The sequence below is a fragment of the Uloborus diversus genome, chromosome 9 (genome assembly GCF_026930045.1).
Source record: "Uloborus diversus isolate 005 chromosome 9, Udiv.v.3.1, whole genome shotgun sequence".
Classification (NCBI taxonomy): domain Eukaryota; kingdom Metazoa; phylum Arthropoda; class Arachnida; order Araneae; family Uloboridae; genus Uloborus; species Uloborus diversus.
The window spans coordinates 52,468,588-52,491,295 of NC_072739.1; the positions used below are offsets into that span (position 1 = coordinate 52,468,588).

The 22,708-nt window shown below is 33.8% G+C and overlaps 1 protein-coding gene across 3 annotated transcripts in view; it reads right to left on the reverse strand.

Annotated features, from left to right (window-relative positions):
* Positions 1-17,296: 17,296 nt before the first annotated feature.
* Positions 17,297-22,708, reverse strand: part of LOC129230737 (zinc finger protein OZF-like) — a 138,067-nt gene continuing 132,655 nt past the window's right edge. For all 3 annotated transcript variants that reach the window (XM_054865160.1, XM_054865159.1, XM_054865161.1), the window contains one exon: positions 17,297-19,063. In XM_054865160.1, coding sequence (XP_054721135.1) covers positions 17,338-18,852 — 1,515 coding nt within the window. In that variant the 5' untranslated portion in view covers positions 18,853-19,063 and the 3' untranslated portion in view covers positions 17,297-17,337. The remainder of the gene's footprint in view (positions 19,064-22,708) is intronic.

Genomic DNA, 22,708 nt, shown 5'->3' on the forward strand with positions numbered 1-22,708 from the left:
ACACACAACATGTGGTAAAAAAAGGGCTAACATCGAGTCCGTGAGTATTTTTTTTTATTTTTTTTAAATCTCACAGTGCCCTCTAATCGGGCACTCCCGATTTAAGGTTGTCCCGATGTGAAATCATCGTGACCTCCAAAAAAAAAAAAGAAGGGGCTTATTCGGCATTTTGTTTTTTCTAACGATTCAGCAATTCAGAGATAAAACAGATGCAAGTATGTGTACATGCTAGTGTTTTATGATTGAGTAAAATTCGGAGTTTCATTCAGCAAAGTTAGCAGTTCATTACCCCCTACCAAAAACTACCCAGTACATACATTGCAGAAAAAAAATTATGCAGACGAACAGCAAGATGATAAGTGAATCGAAATAAAATGAAAACTTACCATAAAAGTACAGTAGCACTAATTTCCTTTATCAAGAACCATATTTAGGTCCTTTAGTTAGTCGCTGATTTAGACCGATTTCTAATTGCAAAAAAAAAAAAAGGTATGGTGTGACAGAGCGTTCTGGAAAAGTGAAAAAACGTTGTCACTTCTGAACAGCAATCAAACATTCTGAACAACAACAATCTTGCTGCTTCTTTTTGACCATCCTAAAGCCCTAGATTGTAGCTGAAGTAGCGACGCGCCCGCCATCTTGGAGCTAAACGCCGCTTTCTTCTTATGTCTGCTATTACGAAGTGGTGTGTTTTGCTTTTTGATTGTGGATTAACATGGAGTTTATTACAATAAACTAAAACTAAGAAGCAAAACAAGCTACTTCATCATAGAGGACAAAGAAAGATAGCGGCGGTTAGCCACAAGATGGCGGACGTATCATTCTATAAGCGAGTACTTTAGATCGTCTTGATCTTTAACAGCTGGAAAGTGGTTGCAAAACAAAACAACACATTATTACAAGCAGGGAAAAACTTTTCTTTTCCTCCATTAGGTGCAAGTTAGTCTGAACATGTACAGGGGCGTCCTGATCAGAAGATTTTTAGAGAAGGTCACTCTGACGTCCCCCTCCCCCCCCCCCATTTTTTTTTTTTTTTTTTTTTTGACGGATGGTTCGGAAAATTTGAAGAAAGTATTGAAAGGTTGCAATTACTTTTACCTTCTTTTAAATGATACCTAAATGTCTCTCCTCTCATTTGCGAACATAATGAATCTATTGAACTGTTTCTCAGCCACCAATTCATTTTAGAGCACAAATTTCCTGTAGTTGAAAATACTTTTTCCGAATTCGCGTAGGTCGGTGGTGCTGTTAACAATGCGGGCGATAGACCTCCTCTAACGGGGTCGTCTCCAAAATTTTTATTTTTTTTTTCTGAAAGAGCAAGCTTAAAAACATAGGATCTGACCGTTTTTTAAATAATTTGTTTAAGTTTAATATTTTTAAAAAAATTACTTAAATCGGTGCGCTTTCATTGTTTATGCTTCTGCCGATGACATCACAAATGATGAAATGCAATTCAGTGTTGCCATTCACAGAACAAAATATTTAATTCGCATCTTTACTCACGTGTATTGGCAACGATATGGTTGATAGCAAGCGTAGAGCGCGATTTTAATTCGCTTCTTGATTATCATAACGTGGAAACGCAATAGAAAGATGCGCTATAGTGCATCATTTGTGACGTCATCAAGACCACGCCTTGTTTGAAAAATCGGACAATTAAAAACATTAATTAAAAAATAACTGTTGGGAAAATAAAAGTATTTTCTGGGTCCATGTTTTTTTTTTTTTTTTTGCTTATTCTATCAATTTCAGTGAAAAAAGTACTACTTTTGACTGAAGGAAACAACCCCATTGCCTGGAAGACCTTCATCTTCAAATAATTCGGTATCTTGCGCGTTAGTTTTAGATAAATTATTTTGTGCGTGTGTGTGTATTATTATTTTTATTATTTTGAATTTCTAGTTAGTTGTCGCTATAAATATGGCTGGTTGCGCTAATTTATAGCTCTTCAAGAAAGGATTCTTTTCCAGTATCATCTTCAACGATTTCCTCTCGATCAGGGATAGGTATGTTTTATTTTTATTAGTCCTTTGGTTTGAAATTTAGGAAAAACTTAAATAATTTGATCTTACTAGTTTATTTTGTTCGTTTTCTTTTTAAGTTTTTTACAAGTATAGTTATGTAAATATCTGATGATATCCAATTGATTATGCATTAACTCTATGCAAATTTTCAAGGCACTATACATAATTTCTGAACATTATCTTTTCAAGTGTAAAGTTAAGCGAGACAAAAGATTTGTTATACTAACAAGAAAAGGTTTTTGTCAAAATTCAGCATCGTCGAGAAAATATATTTTTTCAATATTTTATAAATTATTTATAGGATAAATATATTTTAATTTACACTCAAGCTTTACTTTCACAAAAGGGAGACTGAGTGACCAGGGAATTGGAAAAATAAAACATAGTGCACAGAAGCACACGAAAACATGATTCATCTCACCATCTACTAACGAAAAAAATCATTTTGCGATATGTCCGCTCGAAATGGGAAGATTGGGCGCCAAGCATATAGGGCAGTAGCAGTCAGCTGCTTTTTGCATAGCAACGGAACCTGGCAACCGTTCCTGGTGGACAAGCAACCTCCAGTTCGCCGTATTAGCTGCATGTTATTGCGAGTGCGATGTTATTCTTTTATGCTTTTTCTTTGCTTAAAATGCATTCTGAATATTGTCAAAGCCATAATAATGAAGAAAAACGATGAAAAACTGAAAAAATCAAGATAATCAACAATAAGGACCAATATTTATTGATTAAAAATGAGCTTTCAACAAAGCCATCTGACTTGACGGACTTGAATCCTGAATTATTCGATTTATGGCTTCAGTGCCAATGCATTAGAAGAATTTAAAGCGTACTGAAGTTTAAAAGCTTATTACCTTTTCTCTTGTGGATGTATTTCGGATTTTTTATGTGTAAAATTTCGGCGATATATGTGCGGTGACTGAACGATAAGTAAAAATCATGTTTAGCATACCGGCGTCTGTCCAAATATTTTTGCAATGACCTTGTTTTGTGCGCGTTTAATTATATAAATATAAAATTCGATTCATTTTCTAAAGGATTGATTTTTGTTTCGAATATCATATTTTCTATGAAATTGATCCCAGAATTTATGCTAAACTTGGTCTCCTAAGAAATACAAAATTTTTAGTGCAGTTTTTCAAGAGCAGATTAATTGTTGAATTGTTAGAACTTCATGAGCAAAAAAAGACAACACACCAGAGACAGGTTCAGTTTTCACACTTGCTAATAAAACTAAATTATTGGTGAACATTTTAAATAAATGGAAGAATAGAAGAAATTTTTGGCTCTCAAAAACTAAACATGCCTTGACATAAAAGTAGTAGAAAGCATAAATAATAAAATAATTAGTGTTTTTACTGTTTAGAATACATGCTGGATATTGAGTATGTGTATTATCTGCAAAGATAAATGATTATTCTGATTTTGAAATATTGAGAAAAACTTCCTTTGCCAACTTTTTAATCTTCTGAATATTGATAAAAGTTATCCTTCTCGTACAGCTCAGATTTATAACATGAATTGTGGAGTATATCTGCTAATTTGCATAGTAAGTTTTCAGTCATGGAAGTTTTTAGACAGACCTGTCATTTAAGGGTCAACTGCCCCCCCCCCCCCTCAGGCTTGTCATTTCGAGTTTTCCAGGGAGGAGCAAGCAATGCAAAACCCTTTTACATGTAAAAACATTAATTTTTCAATGGCCAGCTTTGAAAAATTAATGTTTTTTTCATAAACGAGTGCAGGTTTTGTTGTTTTTCAATAAAAACTTGCATTAAATATAGCCCTTTGCCCCCTCCCCGAAAAATTCAAAACGACAGGCTTGTTTTTTGAATCTTGACGACAGTCCTAAATAAACTTATTTATTGTGGTAAATTAATTCCAATTCGTAAAGCAATATGTGATTCCATTTTGAGCAGGATTCTTTTTTGTAGTTATTGTAGAAAATTCGTTTTTGATCTCTTAAATACTTGGTTTTAACAAGGCGGGTAGGTTTGTGCCAAGCCTGATCGGTGCCCTTGTGCAAATGTCTTTTAGGCACCTTATGCTATGAAGTTCAGGAAAATCTAGTTAACACCTGTAGTGAGGTATTGTCGACAAATATAGAGAGGAAAAAATACGGTTAAATTTAGGTGTATGTTTTACTTCATAGCTCGAAGTTCTCTCGAGTTCAGTAGCTCACCTGAAATGCTAATGCGTTTCCGGAAAATAAAATACAGTGCACCATTTATACTTATCTTTTTTATATGTTCTTATCAATTATACGTTTTTTTAAATTGGTCCCTGCAGAGTCTAGTACACATTAACCTATACTTATAATACATATTTTTCATTTGTTTGCTTTTTTCATACAGTTCCTTCAAAAACGTATAAACGTGCTTTACTGCATTCTAATACTGAAGTTAACGCCACTCTAAATTTCTCTCTAATCTTTAACTGATGAATAATTAATCAGATTTTTATGAATATCAAAACTTAACAGGGTACTGACTATATTTCAAAATTGAAGCATAATAATATAGGGGATATTTCACCTCAAAAACTGAAGTTTAATTTTTTCCATGGAATCGTTAAAAAGGCGTTGAATTTAATATCTAAAACAAATGCATTGTGCAAAGCTCTATTTTTTTAAACGCAATATCCAAATAGTTAAAGAAAATGGTGTTTGAGAGGGAGAATCGAGGTTTTTAATTTTTGGTCAAGTGGTCACTTGATGGAACTAAAAGGTTAACCAAATTATTGTCTACAGTATTACAATATATAAATATTACACACAAGTAAATAATATGTAATGTGCTTATTTTTATGTATGATAACATGAAGCAGCCAAATTATCACAAATGATAGTTAAAAATCTGAAAAATACGTATTGCACAGATTATAATCCAACATATTTACCACAAACAATGGCACAGCCAAAGGTAGATCCAGGGAGTTAGAACCCTCTCCGAAATGAGAAAGAAACTTCAAAAATGGAAAAGGTCCATTTTTTACACGTAGTTTTCTTACATAGCACAAAAAAAAAAAACTAATTCAAGTACGTAGAATTCCATATACAGTGAAATCCCATTACAACGAAATTTTCATTACAGCGAACAAAATGTGCGGTCCCATTTTAAAACGTATTAAGATGATGTATAAAACATCTCATTTTAACGAAGACATTTTTTTCAAAAATTTGTTCCACGAAATATTTTTTTCATCGTCAGTTCGAATATTTTGTACTTTCTTTCTTTCTTTCACACACACAGATTGAGGTTTCTGCTATTTCACTAGGGAAGCTTATACCTCTATTAATCCACAATGTTTCCAGGATTTTGTTTTTCCAGGACAGCACAAAGACAACACAATAGATGGTGGTGCCATCTATGGACAGTTCGAGAGACAATTTAGAACCAGGCAAAAGCCGAATAACTTCCTAGTCTGGCACCCCCAGAGGTATCGTTTCACTTGGAGGACATTGTGACCACGAGCACATTTAACGTCGGCCAGTCACCATTAATGACGACGGTGGGTCTTCGACCAGTGAGGATCGAACCCGAGGCCCTCCGGTCCCGAGTCCTATGCCTTACCGATCAGGCTACCACGGCCCATTTTGTACTTAATGCTGTTTTCAGAAACTAAAAAACAACTTTCACAAGTCGCTATGTGAAAACTCCATTTGTACTTTCAAAACAGAGCCATTCAAGGTGGAAATGCACTCATACTAAAACATGGGTTTATGTGTGACAACAAAAGCTAGTGTCTATCCAAGCGCTGTCGATTTCTGCACACCAAACACAAGGCACCTTGCGAACTCGGAAAGGGTTCTTGTGGTCAGTATAATAGCGATTATCAATTAGAATCTTTTATAATGTCTACTGGGACCAAATGTCTTGCATAAAAGAAAATAGCAACACTTTTGTGATGACGACCAGTGAATAAAAGTTCAGTGTTCAATATTTTAATTTTATTTCAGAATAATTAATGTGTTAATTATATTTTAGGTTTTTTGTAACTGTAAAAGTTGCATATTTATGTATATTAGGGTGTAGGTTTGTAAAACTGACACTTTTATAAAAATAAAGTAAGTTTTTAGATGATTCCGTTACAATGAAATATTTTATCAGTCCCTTGGAGTTTGTTATAATGGGATTTCACTGCATTTCTTTTACTTTTGTAATGCAAGGATCGATCGAATTTAAAAACAAACTTTTTCCTCCTTTTTTCATTAAAAAGAAAAAAAAACCTAAGGATTTCACAAAACAATGATGTTACGACTAAAGACAATTATTCGATAGCGATTATGGGAGGGAAGGAACTATAGATCCGGGCCTAGGCCGGATATATAAAGGTGGGGTAGATTATTGCAAGGCCGTAGCTAGGATTTTATTTCGGGGGGGGGGGGGGGAGGGATTTATAACGAAGAAAGTTTATAGATAAAAATGCAAAGGGCAGAGGCCCGGTAGCAGATGTTAATTTATTCTGTTAAGTTCTCTCTCTCAATTGCCAGACTGTCATCAAACCCGTTAGAGTTATAAAGGTAGGGTACTCTGTTCTAAGGAGAAGAGGTGGTTTCTGTGCCAACTCATTCTTTTTACCTACCCCAACAACTGTTTGATAATTTTTAGGTTATCATAGCTATGGGCTTAGAACCCATAAAATTCGACATAATCATGAATTTTTCATATGAGAGGTGATTTTCACTTATAACATATACATGTCAGCAGTGCTGCAATTAAGAAAAAATGTTTGAGGGGACCCATTAAAAGAAAAGGTGGTTTCAAACCAATTGACATTACATTTGCATTTATTACAGTAAAAAAAAAAAATTATACTACAACTACAGCATTGTGTGTAAGTATAAATATGTATGTATGTAAAAAGGAGCAATAGAAATTTTATTGGAAATAAAAGTTTTTATTTGAATGTGTTATTTTTGTGCCTTCCATTCAAAATTAAATTGATTTCAATGATATTTGAATGATAAAGCATCAAAAAGTTTTTCTCCCACAATGGGCAGTTAAATTGCAGATACAGTGCAGCTCCATTCTGCTGGTCTCTGAAAAAGACTGTACTGATACGTTAAAATATTCCGGATTTACTTTACCCTTTTTCAGAAAGTCCACATGATTGTTTTTCTACAAACAAATCAAAATAATTTTTCAGCTACAAGACTCACAGAATTTTTTTTAAAGATAAATGTTTTATAGCTGTTTGAAGCCGCTCTGGCATCCTTTTTGCACTGTCTAATTTTTTGTTGTCTATGAGAAGGATTTCCTCTGACCGTCCAATATTTCTTCATGGCAGTTGAGGACTAGAGCTGCCGGTACCCTTCTTGAAATTATTCCAGCAGTTGGTGACACGTGACGTCTCCTTAAATAACGAATTCCTTCAAGTTTAGATTAACTGAATGCCTTTGATGATAATAACGAAAACAAAGAAGATATAATCGAGAATGTCCCCAAAGATGATTAAGCAATTTTAACTACAAAAACTCTAAAGCTATTTACATTTGTAAATGCCAATCAAGAAGTGAATTTGTAAAAAAATGTTAACGAATCGTGCTATAAATGAAATTGTATCAAAAAACAAGTAAAAAGATGACACATTTCTCCCCTACTTCATTGGATAAGAGTCGATTTTTAAACAATGTGTTCAGATTTTGAACAAGGCCCTGATTTTAAGTTTTCCACCTTGGAATGTTTTTCATCACTGGTTCTACAGAAAGCGTAAAATCAAGTTTTCACTAAACCATAATTTTCTATTCATTCTGAAAACTTAATACAGTTATCTCTGACTTATATATCAGCACATGGGATAAAAATAAGTGGCACATTCATTAATGGAATTCACATTTTAGATCAAATTAAATTTCAAACCAGCTAAAAAAGTTGACACAGATAAAGCAAAATGAACTTAAAATCTTAACACGAACCATGAACTATTAAGTTTGAATTTATTTCTGTCCATGTGGTAAAAATACATTATGTGGTAATCATATGGTCTAATTTAGTGAGAAACTTTATATTTAGAATATACTACTATGTTACTCCGTCCTTGGTTGCAGAAAAGAGTCCATATTTCTGTTGTCAAATTTAATGCATCCTTATGAAGTGCAAATAGTTCTTCCAAATTTTCATACCAACAAGATCATTCGCAGGGCAGAATTTTAAAGACTAACTCTGTCTCTGAACAAATGATCCAGCTAGTGAAAATTTTCCTTGTGTTTCTGATACAACTTTTTGGCACTTCTCATCCGTAGAGAATCATAAAAAGCTTATTAAGCTCGCGGTAGTTTTTGCAATCTGGTAGTAAAAAAATTACCATCGTAATGAAAAAAAATAAAAACAGGGAACACATAAAAAGACTCACATCAATGTAATTAAACAGGAAAGCTGTTCTGATCAACATAATAAAAAACTATTAAATTTATAAATAGATAAAACATTTCAGTTAAGGAATTTTATTCATCTATTCTCAGTACTTATATCTGAGTAACATTAAAATATCAGTAGGAGAGTTACACTGAAAGTATTAAGTGCCTTTGCCTGTTTTGGGAATCGTCATAACTATACAATTGTTCAAGAATAATAAATTTTTAATAAAGAACATTCAAGCATAAATCCAAGGGGAAATTTTTGACAACATGGTCTGTAGAGTTGGAGGGGAAATGAAAGAGTCCGGCAATTTAGAGCCTTCGACTCCGACTCCTTTACCCCAAAAGCAGTCTCACTCCGGCTCCGTAGTCCTGATCAAAATTTATTGCTTAAGAAACACTGAAAAACTTAATAGCAGCAGAAAATAACACCTACACTGCACAGCAAAAGAAATAGTATAGAAGGCAACAAATGTCAAACAAACAATTCCCAAAAACAAAGGGAGGAGGGGGAGAGAGTTCATAAAATTTGTGGCACTGTTTATTTTGTGACTTTGACTTATCTAATCTCAATGTGATGAGTTTTACTGAGAGGAAAAAGTGCAACGAAGTTCGTTTAGCATGAAATTGAATAGCAACACAACGCGGAGCAAGTCGGTTCAGTGATTATAAAAAAATTTTTTAGAATCTAAACATTGCGTATTGTGGTTAAACGTAACACGAAATGTAATGACAAAATTTATGACAAGGCAAAAAAGTTATATGATGAAGGGACGGAAAAAAAAAGCAGAAATAACACCCACACAACAGGCAAACGAAGTTGTGACTTTGACTCGTCGAGAAAGCAAATAATTCTTGATGCAACGCAAACGTAACAACAATAATGGCAACATAGCGTAAACATCGTGGATGGGTGAGTGAAGTAAACAAAAATTTAATCTCACTCTAAACAAAGAATCTGTACATAAAATTAACAAAATACTGGTTGTATTAGTCACTTCAACTTATCTAGTATTAAAATAAATGCTCATCAATGCCAAGAAATTAGTTGAACAGTACCTAATTCAACAAAAGTTAGATCACACGCAGCATTACGATGTGAAAACATGGAAGCGAACGAGATGCTTTGACAGCCGAGTGAACAGCACGTTTAGTTGTCAGCAGCACTTGGAGTTTGTTTGTCCACCAGGATGACGTCGTCTGCTACTGCCCTATTGGGTGTAGGGAGCATTGGACCCAATGTGCTCGGCGCCCAATATGCACGGCGCCCAGTGTTCCCGGCGCCCAATTGACGGCACACAATCGACGGAGCCCAATCTTCTTAGACCGATTTCCGCTGGGTAATAATTAGTTTCATGGGTTTTCATTGGGACACACTGCTCTGGATCAGTCTGAAATCCTGTCTGTTGAGTAGACCTGTATTGTGCTTCTACCTGACGGCAGTTGTCAGAACCCTAGTCCACTGAACTTATACTAAGACAGCAAAGTTATTCACGCCATTTGATTTTCAAAATTCTTGTTTTGGTGAAACTTTCGCTTGTACCTCAAGAACTGCGCACACACATCCAAGTCTGTATACACATAGATAAACAACCTCTCTAGTGATTAATATAGAAGTATATAATATGTTTTATGTTTCACTAGCTACGTCGCCCGGCTTTGCACGGTCTACCTCTTATAAAAGTGATGTCAAGTGACGCATGTTCGACAACCAGGCTTCAATGAGAGAAAAAAAAATATGTACTGCAAAATTCACGACAAAATAATCATTCTTAAAGAAAGAAAACGGCAAATCACTAATTCCCCAATAAATTAAACGCAACCCTCCATAATTACAGCTAAAATCCTAAAAAATAAGGAAAGAAGATAAATCGCCATATAATAATCAAAAGGGGGGAAATTTTTACCTCGAAACAAAAACAAAATTTTATTTAGTCAACGTCGAGAAAAAAAGTAGCAACCTTCTGAATGGTTTATTAGTAACTATCGGTATCCGCACGGAAGTAACCCGTAGTAGAAAATTAAAAGGTCATTTGACTCATCTGTATATTTACAAATAAGGGATGATGAATTTTTAGCCAATTTGCTACGTTCATTTGCTCGCCCATGTTACGGTTTCACTTTACGACAATTTGGTAATTTACTCCTCCACGTTATGATAATTTGCTCGGTAATATTTTTTTAAAATTGGAATGGAAAAAGAACAAAATCGAATTTTCAAAAAAAAAAAAAAAAAAAAAAAAAGCTTCTAGGTGCACACCTTTATGCTACAAACTAATTTTGGTACCAAATTTCATAAAAATCACCCGAACGGTTTAGGCGCTATGCGCGTCACAGAGAGATATCCCGACAGAGATCCAGACAAACTTTGAGCTTCATTATTAGTAAAGAGGAACAACGAAAATTTTAATCTTTCCACTGGGTAACTAAGGGACTGAGAACATTTCAAGGTTTAAGAGCTACAAGTTTACAGTGATCTTTTGGCTTTTGTTGACAAAAACTAAACTACACAAAGTGTTTAAATAACAGTATGCTGTCTGTTTGTTTAGTAAAATTTCAAAGTTTGAAATAACATCTCTAATCTTGAGATTTACCAATTAAATATAATGTATTGTTCTTATAATATGCTGAATATATTATTCTAGGATTGATTTATTAGTCTCTTCCCTAGTTGTTTCAAATGTAGATAATGCACCTATACAGAGGATGTTCCGTTTTAACCTGCAACACCTTTATTTTCTCAACCGTTAGTCCTAGATGTATACTTCCAAGTGCAAAAATGTTCAAAATCCGATGCAGTGTTAAGATATTGAAAGTTTGAAGCAAAAATAAAAATGAGTCGAAAAATACAAAATTTAACTTTTTATACGGGCCCCAGGTTCCCTAACTTATGCTTAGGGAAATAATCTCCATTGAAAGATATTAGTAACACAAAAAACTTGACATTTGTGCAGGGTTGGTAAAAAAAACCGGTTTTTTTCCAAAAAAAAAAAAAAAAAAACCGGTTTTTTTTTTTTGTTTAAACCAGGTTTTTTTGGTTTAAACCGGGCTTTTTTTGGTTTAAAATACTATTTGCGAGAAAAACAATTAATTTTCGGAAGGTAATTAAGGTTCCATGCAATTAACAGTTATTCAATAGTCACATTATACCTAATTTCTTGATTAATTAAAGAGGTAAGAACAAAATCTTGTAACTAAATTAAATAATTAAAATAGCTTTCTGCTTCCAATGAACAAAAGGGGGGGGGGGGGAACTAAGAATTATCTTCACCCAATAGTCATAAGCAGCATAGCTGTATAGCCAATCAAAATCTTTTGAGCACACAGAATCCAAAAAAAAAAAAAAAAACACCAATAGAGAGTGTAGTTTATATGTGAAGATTTATATATTTGTCAATCAATTTTTACACATATATTTGCATTTTGTTCTTCGAATTAAAAAATTTGTCTTTTAATCTGCCTACATTATAATATAAGGAACTATTATGTATCATAATATGAAGTATAAACTTTTTTTTTAAAATTTGATTCAAAAAATATTATTTGTGTTCTCCTGCAGAACAAATCTTAATTTTTAGGTGCAAACAATTAAGTTAGACTGTTGATTACCTTACAAGTCAAAGTTAAAATAAAATAAAGTTTGCAAATAAATGGGCAAAAATATCACACCCCTGCAACAGGAGTGAGCAATATAATGGATTGCATCTACAATAAAAGATTCAATCCTTAGTAAATCTTAACTAATCATGTAAATTAAGCATAATGATGGAAGTTGACTGAAACCTGTTTTCATGGCACATATATGAAATAAAAAATATATTAATATTGTTACCCCCATCAATGGGACAAATGAATTGTTTTTATGAAATAGAGCAATTAGAGTTATTCTTTTGTCATATCTTTTAGGAGGAATACTCAACTGAGATATTAATGATTTTTAAAGCTTTTTTACTTTGAAAATAAAGATAGGAACAGAGTAAAACTTTGAAAAGAGCCCCAAAATTACCCCAGTTTATGGTACTTTATGTAAATGTTTAATTTATTTTTATTTATTGTTTTAAATTCTTTTGAATTTAGTTTTTTAGTTTCGATTTTAATTGAGGCCTTTTTTCCAGTTTCCTTTGATTGTAGTTTAAAAAATATTTTAGCTTGCACACATTTTAAACAATGAAGGGCTGTTTTAATTGTTTTATTCGATTTATTGTTATAGTTTTCATTCTTTGAAACGCTTTCAGAAAGTGAAAATGTGCCAACGAAAACCATTCGCTATATTTTACTATTTATAAAAATAAGTTTGCTCCATCAACTGGCCCATAAGAGACCAAAAATCATAAATAAATAAATAAATAAATATTTTGTCAAACGTTAAAATTCTTTAATAAAAATGATAAAAAATGACGAATGAAGTATTTGAGCTCTTAAAATATTGGCATTTTAAATAGTCGTAATTATGATCGTCATCAGTATTCTTTTCTCATAGCTGATTAGGTGTTTTGTCCTTAAAAATTACAGTTAAAACAATAATATTTTATAAGCCATTATTTATGACTAAAGGTACCCCGCACAGCTTTGCCCGTAGTAGAAAATTAGAAGGTCATTTGGTTCGCATGTATATTTATAAATAATGGATGATGAATTTCTCGCCAATTTGCTACGTTAAATGACTCGCCCATGTTACGGTTCTACGTTATGATAATTATGGCATGTTTTTTAACGACTCCCGACTCCTTTACCCAAAAATCAGTCCGACTCCGACTCCACAGCCCTGGTAATGTCGAAACAGTCCCAAACCTCATTCCTTCCCCGTTCACTAACGTTGTCTATGATTTTCCCACAATCGTGTTTTAGACTTCAATTTCGAAAAACTTCCGGTTGAGCATACCCCCCCCCCCCCTCCCAGAACACCCTTTTTTTAACATCACCGAAGGAAGATAAAAAAGAAAAACTCTCATTTCGACGAGCGGGAAGGAGCGCAAAAGCTTCAGTTCTCCCAGGGCGCCGAAGATTATATACTCCTCCGATAGGAAGTTCGTCAAGTTTAATTTGTTGGTTGAGCTTGGTGGATGGTGGGGGAGGGGTTATAAATAGGACAAGGCGCGGGTCAAGTGCTTTTCCTGGTACACATTTTAGACCCAGTACGCCACTGCACAACAAAATGGCTTCTCGCCCGTATGGATCCTCATATGATGTTTGAGCGTTCCTCTTCTGGTAAAAGCCTTTGAACATACCGTACAAGAGAATGGCTTTTCCCCCGCTATTTATTTTAAAATGCTTCTTAAGTTGGCATCTCAACGTAAATTCTCTGGAACAAACATCACAAGTGAACATTTTTTTCTCCAGTACAGAGTTTCAAATGATTTCGCAATTGCTCAGCACTTGTAAATGGTTAATACATAGATGAAAATGCTCTCCTATCATCCAATTTGTCACTAAGCCATTTTAGTTTATAAAAAACTTCAATTGCAATATTATATGATCTGAAGAATTCCTGAGACCCGTTAATCAAATATTTTTGAATTAGTTACAGAACAAAATTATCGATTGCGTCTACGAATATAAATGTACCGCAAAACCTTTAACGTAAATCAATCTTCTACACTGTTTAAGTATATATTTGCTTTTCAATTGTTGCACATGACATCTGAAAAGAAATGAAGGCATTTAAAAAAAGAAAAAAATCTGGAAAATACAAAAAAAAAAAAAAATATTTATACCAAAAAGGAAGTAGCAACACTTGAGTCCAATTGTCTGCAAAGTTTTGAAAACACGAATAATAGTTGCTTACGACATAAAATTTCAAATGTTAAAAAAAAAGGTAGGGAAAAGACATCATATTTCGTCCCCCCTAAGCTTTTGGTCTCTGTGAAGCAAATGTTCAGATAAATTAATCCAAAAAAGTTTTTATAACACCACCAACCAAGCGTACACAAGGTATTTAAGCTTAAACATATGAAACCCAATCTGTTTTCCGTTAAAAAAAAGTTTGTAAAAAATGCACTTTTACTAGAATTAAAAATTGTTATCTTATCTTCGTTCCCCCTCCCCTTCCAATACAACTTCTCTAAGAGTAAAAATGGGTTAAAAACCAGTTCATGACATTAAATACGCACTAAGAATTGTGTTAAAGGAAAACATTAAAAAAGTAATTTTTCAAACAAAATATTTATTGACATCATATTTGCCAAATTTGCTTCCCGTTCTACAACAATGTCAAACATAAATATCTTGTCTGCTGGAGAAAGCTTGTGATGCGATTTAATTGCTGACAAATCATCGGAAAAATCTCAATGATAAAAAAAAAATATATTTTTTTTTTCATTTCTTTAATTTGTTATGATTTCAAGAAATCATAAGAAATAAATACAGATTTTTTTTTTTTTTTTTTCCGAAACGGGTAGAGGAAAGTTTTCAAGCGGATTTTCAATTTTTTCGTCCTAAAAAAAGTAATAAAAATAAATAAATAAAAAAAAGGAAAAAAAAAACGAGAGCAAGTATTTGTTGTTGATTTTTTATTTGAATAGTCGGCGTTATTTACAATTGGTTGCAAAATAGGAGTTTCGTGCTATATTTTGGCTAAATTAATCACCTCAAATTATAGCATTAGTCAGCTTTTTAGTTGCAGAGGCAGCCCTAATAAAGCCTTATACATCGATAACGGGTAACTAAGGGAAATAATTTTTGCGTCAAAAACTCGTTTTTGTCTCAAATACTGTTTTCAGTTGCTACCCTATTTGAACTTTTTTAATTTTTACACTATTCGTGTGGTTCCCTGCTGAGGATTTCCTCACGTGTGCCCACGAGCCTAGTCATCAGAAAGGGACAGGGAGGGGGGGGGCAATCGCCCATAGAAGGGAAACTTTGACCCGCTCACACTTTATCACCCGAGAGAATTTAAAATTGCAATTTTGGGACTCGATTTCGAAAATTTCCGAGGGAGAGCCACATAACTGTTTTTTCTACCCTCATCGGACCAAAAGTAGAATTAAAGGGTTTTTTAGGGGGAGACCACTATAATTTCAAGCAATTTTTGAGGTTTGCACTAGGGGGTAAAAAGCGGAGTAGGTAGCTAAAAAACACTTTTTGTAGCGCCTATTCACCAAATATCCTAAATAAACAAACAAACCACTGACGTAGACCGGAAGTAGCGAGTCTTATTTCCGGTTAAGCGCCAATCTCCATTGCTAGAGATAGGTGTTCATAGCGAAAGCGATTTTGTTGTGCTTCTTTAAAAAGCAGAATAATGTCTTCTGCGTATTTCAATGCATTAAATAAGAAAGGCAAACTTAGTTATTGTTAAAAATTATCTTTCAATGGCTGTGACCTTACCGATCCTTTAGTATATGGTTGGCGAATCTATTACTAACGATTGATGTTTACAGTGTTCAGGCAATTTTGTTTTCTTTCAGTTCTAAGTAGAATCATGTCTTTTGCGTATTTTAATGCATGAAATGAGTATAATAGGCTTTGCTATTCTCAAAAATTGTCGATCAACGGATCTGATTTTCCTGATCCTTTAAATACAGAAATAAGAAAAAAAAAAAAAAAAAAAAAAAACGAGTCTTCGTTTGTCGATCATTACCGCGATTTCAATGATAAGCATTTATGAATACCTCCTAAACAGAAATAAAGTTGATACAAAGTCTGCTTTCAAGAATCACAAATCTACTGGATTGCAAGTACGTTGTGAATTGTAATTCCTATTCTTAAGTTGAAGCTATTTTTTCAAAGATGGAAGCTTTTCTGCACTGTGTTCACACAGAATGGCTATGACAGGGAGTTTTGGTGTCATATTCAATCAATTCTCCTGTTGTAGCTTTTCAGTTCACACATACTTATTACAGTTGCTACCTAATTTTCAGGTTTGATATTTAATATATTTTATTACATATTTGTTCATCACTTTTTTTTTTTTTTGTTTAATCAACTTGCTTCTGTAGCAAGATTGATAGGCATAAAAAAAATTGAAAGATAACAAAATTTAAATTTACTCCGAGTGCTTTCTCATGCGTTAAAATTGCTTTGAATGTAATAACAATAGCTGTACTATGATACTATACTATAACTTTAATTAATGAGTTTGTTTACCGATTGTCGAATATCTAAATTTGTTTACAATAAGAGCGCCTAATATTAAAGTACCGTCAATAACTCGAAGTCCCAAGAGTCGGGCTAAATGGTTCGAGTTATTGATAGTTCGAGCTATGGGAAGTTTTTTTCTCATGAGGTAATGAATAGTGGTTCTTTATTTTAATCACACGAATCAAACTGTTTGAAACCCTTCAAAACACTGGAAACTTTTAGCTTTGCAGGAAGCAAATAAAAAATTGTTCAGGTTGAGTTTTTCTAATAATCAATTTAATATAGATCTTCACACATTACAGTAAAAATACAAAGCTGATGAAATTAAGGTGAATGTTTCCAGCTCGTAAATACCTCGCACAAAGTGTGTTTACTACATAATATTCATTAAGATTCAATCCTTTCGCTTTAAAGCATTGGCTTTGATTCGACGATCAGGACCTTCAGAAATTTGAACATCTTTATTTCTGACATCTTATTTGCTCCTGTCCTCATGCTGTACCCGAAAGCAGAACAACATCCCCTCTTTTTACGAAAATTTTGCGCCTTTGAAATTCATGATTAATTTAAAAAATTCAATCAAATTACAGATACGTAAACAGAGCAATTCGTCGTAAGAAGCAATACAAATAAGACTTCCGCCGGAAGTTTTGAGTGACCCCGTGCAGCCCTGCCACCTAGTGTTCAAAAGAGTAAGCGTGGCTTGGAATTTGGTGAATACGTGCCCGTCCCAAACGGAAATCCTGGCACTACAATTAGGTCCACTTAAAAACTAGATTATTAATGGTTGATCAAACAAAAGACTCAGACTCTGGTACAAGAAAAAGACTCGAAAAATTACATTTATTGGTCTTCAAAAGAACAATTTCTTTTTTACTGAGTTTCAACTTTCAATACAAGCGGTCGTTTATGGACTTTCATATGTCCAGTAAGATATCTTTTTCGAGCAAAATCTTTGCAACAAACCTCACAGGTGAAAGGTTTTTCCCCCGTATGGATCGTCATATGTTCTTTAGCATCTCTACTTCGAGTAAATGTCATTGAACAAATTTCACACGGAAAAGGTTTTTCACCCCTATCGATCCGCTCGTGCATTGCCAAATGTTCAGTAAGAATGATTTTTCGAGCGAAAGCTTTTGAACAAATATTACAAGTATATGGTTTTATTCCCATATGGGTATACATGTGTTCTTTGAAATCCCTAGTTCGAGAAAATCCCCGTGAACAAACTTCACACGAGTACTTTTTTTTCCTCATAAGGGCTTGCTTCTCTGATGTCATGTGTTCAGTAAGATATTCACTTAGAGCAGAAGCATTTGAACAAACTTCACAGGAATTCGGGTTTTCTTCCGTTTGGATCCTAATATAATTTTTATTAGATTTACGTTTAAACTTTCCTGAACAAACTTCACACCGATACGGTTTTTCTCCCACGTTGGATTGCTGGTGGAGTTGCATATGAACACTAAGACTTCTCTTCCTGGAAAAAGCTTTTGAACAGATCTCACAGGCATATGGCTTCTCTCCGGTATGCTTCATCATATGCTGTTTAAGATATGTATTTCGAGAAAATTCTTTTGAACAGATTTCACACGCATATGGCTTCACTTCCATATGGGTTACCATATGTTGATTAACGTCACAACGTCGAAAAAATGCTTTTGCACAGAAATCGCAAGAAAATGGCTTTTCTTTCACACTGTTTGTCTCGTGGAGGGACATATGAATAACAAGTTGTTTTTTCAAAGAAAAGGCCTCGGAACAAACGTCACAAGAATACGGCTTTTCTCCCGTATGAATATTCATATGTTCTTTAAAAGAATTTCCCCGAGTAAACTCTTTTGAGCAAACTTCGCAGATGTACGGTTTCTCTCCCGTATGGGTTATCCGATGTCTATGAAGGTCTCCTTGTCGAGAGAATGCTTTTGGACAGAATTCACAGAGAAATGGCTTTTCCCCAGAGTGAGTTCTTAAGTGTAACTTCAGTCTTCTCAGTGTAGCAAACGCACCCGTACAAATGGTGCAGGAAAATGGTTTTGCACCAGTATGGGTTCTGGAATGTGCATTCCGATCTGAGCTGCTGTTGAATGTCTTTGGACAAAACTCACAAGAATACGGCTTCTCGTCCGTATGGATCCTCATATGGCTTCTGAGAGTCCCCTTTTCAGTAAAAGCTCTTGAGCAAACCGTACAAGAAAATGGCTTTTCCCCGCTATGGATTTTAAAATGCTTCTTAAGTTTGCATCTTAACCTAAATTCTTTGGAACAAACATCACACGTAAACATTTTTTTCTCCACTACAGAGTTCCAAATTATTTCGCAAATGTTCTGCACTTGTAAATGATTAATACATTGATGAAAATGCTTTCCTACCATCCAATTTATCATTAAACCATGTTAGTTTTTAAAAGACTTCAGTTGCAATGTTATATCATCCGCAGAGGCCTTGAAAACCATTTATCAAATAGTTTAGAATTTGATGCAGAACAAAAATCTCGATTGGGTCAATGAAAGTAAATGCACAGCTAACATTGAACATGAATCAATCTTCTACATTTTCGCAAGCATATGCTTGCCATTTTATTATTGCAAAAGACATCTGAAAAGAAATGAAGGCCTTTAAGAAAAGAAAAAGATTTTCAAAAAATACAAATAAGTATATTTTTACCAATTTGTAAGAAGCAACTTTTGATTAAAACATTCTGTAGAGTTTTAGAGATATGAACAAATTGTCTAGGATATAAATTTTCAAAAGATAGAAATGTATTTTGATGAATAACTTTAAAGCATAAAAATATATGTGAGGAAGAAATAAGACTAGAATATACTAAAGCATTCATTATTTTACCAATAAGTTACTTAACTTCTTGGCTTACATCTAAGGTTCCTTTCAGTAATAATTCAGTGTATGATTAAATACTCCTTAAAATTCGGCTCAGTTGTTTCTTGAGAACATAAAAGAGTTTGATGCATACTAAGACTGGCGAACAGTCGAGGATCAGGAAACTGAAAATATATTACGTCCATGTACCAATAGAACATAGGGGCTCTAAACCTTTCAGGTTATACGCCTCTCTTTGAACACTGATGAGAGGTTATCACACCTGCTCCCTCCCCCCGTCCCCAATTCCATATATGATCAACACAAAACAAGCAGTACAACCAGGGCCGGATTTACGTATGAGTTAAGCAAGCTACAGCTTAGGACCCCTATTTGTTGAGGGCACCTAACACTCAAAAAGTTCCTAAAAAAAGTGAAAATTACTTGAAAAAATAAAATTCATTTTCAAGTGCATGAAAATCTGGAAAAGTGTACAGGCTTGGATCTGCATACCCGCAGTGCGGACTGCAGCGGGGGGGGGGGGGGATGTCCTTAAACTGCCCAACAAATTGAAAAGAAAAAAGTGAAAAATACTACACTAAGACTTGTGTTTGTTGCAAATGTACACTGCTGGCCTCTGGGGAGAAGCCCCACAGGTTTTGTAGCAGAGGGCCCAAAACTTATAGATCCGGGACTGAACGTGGGGCTCTACAAACCTTGCATTTAAAAATTTCTAACAAATGGGAGGAGGGAGGAATGCCAAAATACCTAAGATAAATTTTTGTGACTCACATGTTTATATCTTGCAATTTATTTAATTCCGAGTGCAGAATACTTGAAATTCTTCTGCTATTGCTAGCATTTATCTTACTTCTACTGTAAATCTGTTTAGCACGATAAAAAAAAAATACACTACCTCTATTTCTTTTCGTTTTTGTCACTACTTATAGTTGAAAAAAAAAAGGTGTTATAATGAGAAATCTATAGTTTATTTTTTCTTTTAAATTTAAAATAGCTGTTCCTTCTAAAGTTATAACAAGACTCCAAAGCTATAAAAGCAAGAACTAACATTTCAGAGACTGGAAAGTTCAAATGAAGTGCCTCGAATAATTTTAATTGTTTTAGAGTCCTTGAAAATAACTAAATAAGTCTTTGAAACTCCTAAGCAAAGTGTGCTTCAATTTTATTTCTTATCAAGTGTAGAAATTATGAATTGTCCAAATGAGCAGCATGCTACCTCTAAATCTGTACACCATTTCTTTTAAGTATTTTTTACAGTTGATCATTTTATATTTAATTTATTGTTGCATATGTCAGTAGGTTGGAGGTGTGATCAAAAACTAATTGCAGCGAAAACCAATGTGCGCAAGTAACAATGCATTAACTTTCCTTCTCTGTTGACTGCTATCATGGATTTGTCGTACCAGAAACAATTTTTTTGTGTATTATCTTAATTTACAAAAAAAGAGTACATAATTTTAAAAAAGCTATGCTTGACTATTTTTTCTGATATTTTTGTATAGTTCAAAATTAACCGTTAAAAGGCTTCAAACTGCAGAATCCTATATCTAATTTTCAAAATTTCCTCCGTTGGAGAAACCCCCCGGACCCCTTTCTAAAATTGGTTTTCCCTCAATTTTTAATTTAAATTTTATTGACTGCTTCAGAATTAACCTTAATATAAAGATTTTAAACCCTACTAGCAAAATTTCTTGCATCAACCTTGACAGATCTTGATATTATACTGACGGCGTCAATATTGACGTGTTTCATACTGCATAAAGCTTGCATAAAGATTAAAAAGCAATATTACTATAACAACACGTATGCAACATTGCATTCATCTTAAAATATCAATATTGATATTACCTTAAAATAACAACATTGCATACATGTTGATGCCGTCAAGATGATATTGATTTCATGCTGTCGCCGTCAAGGTAATTAGTACACAATAGAGCAGGTGGACCTTCGTTGATACTTGCGCATGCGCACAGTTCTTTCTACCCAGCGTCCCTCGCATTGCTGGCACATTGATTCAGTCGGTTCAGAGGAGTTGCACGTGGCTTTGCATTTTTTAGGCTTCGTTAAGTTGGTTGCTTAGTTATTAGTGTGGAATAGTATTGTTTTAGGAATAACTTATGAATAACTGATATTTGCATTTGTTTATTAATATAGTACTAAACAAGTCATATCGCAGACGATGTGCGATCAATGTTAGAAATGGCCGAAAATAACAAAGGACATGAAGTCCAGAATTTCGTATTATCACTTCAATCTCACAAGTAAGATTAATTTTATTCAATGGTTATTTATGTTATTCTTTGAGATAAATTCATATGTTTTGTCCATGGGATATTTTCAATGCTGACATCCATTTGAAAATGTACTTTATTGTATTTATTTATTATTTTGCTACCTTTACTCTTAAATGTGCTATAAAAACTTCCGCAATTATTTCTAAATAGGCATTTTATGTCTTTATAATACAATTAGAAGCAAGAATTTAAAAAATAAGTCAAGTATTACGCAAAGCGAAGAAACTTTCATTTTTTTAAATTAAATTGCGAGTACTATTAATATCTTTATATGAATTTCCGATCAGATGTCAGCTTTAAGAAAATATTCTCAGACTAGAAAACTATCTTGAAGAATAACAGAAATAATTAAAGAATGAAATTTAATTCTCGAGTTTGAAATGAAAATAATACAAATAAATAAATGGATAAAACACCTTGCAAACGTGCTGATTTCATACTGTCATGTCAATGTATCCTGATATTTTCCTGTCATACCAATACGTATGCAATATTACAAACGCAAGATCATCTTGCCTAGACCTTGATTTCATGCTGTCATGACAACATCTTGATATTATCCTGTCATATCAATACGTATGCAAGATTACAAAAGCAAGATCATCTTGCCTAGACCTTGATTTCATGCTGTCATGACAACATCTTGATATTATCCTGTCATATCAATACGTATGCAATGTTACAAAAGCAGCCTACCTTGATATTTTCCTGATATTATGCTGCATACACCTTGTCAGTCAATATTGTGGCAGCCTGCTGACAGCATAAAGGGAGTAACATAACAACATTGAGGCAGTATTAATGCAAGATGATTTTTCTTGCATGTCAACCTTTATGCAATACTGAGGCAAGATATTTTGCTTACTGGGAAGATGAACTTCTATTGAGCGTTATAATCAAGAAACCATATACTGATTTTGTTTCATGCCTTTTAAGGAGAACCAAATCTTGAGATTTAAAAAAACATTTGTTAAGTATTATTGGATCTTTTGCGTGGGCGAACGCAACCGGGGGGGGGGGGGGGGTCGGACCCCCACAAATGTTGGAATTTGAAGAGATAAAACCCATTATTTTGGGGGAACTTATTAGTTTTAATTCCAAAAAA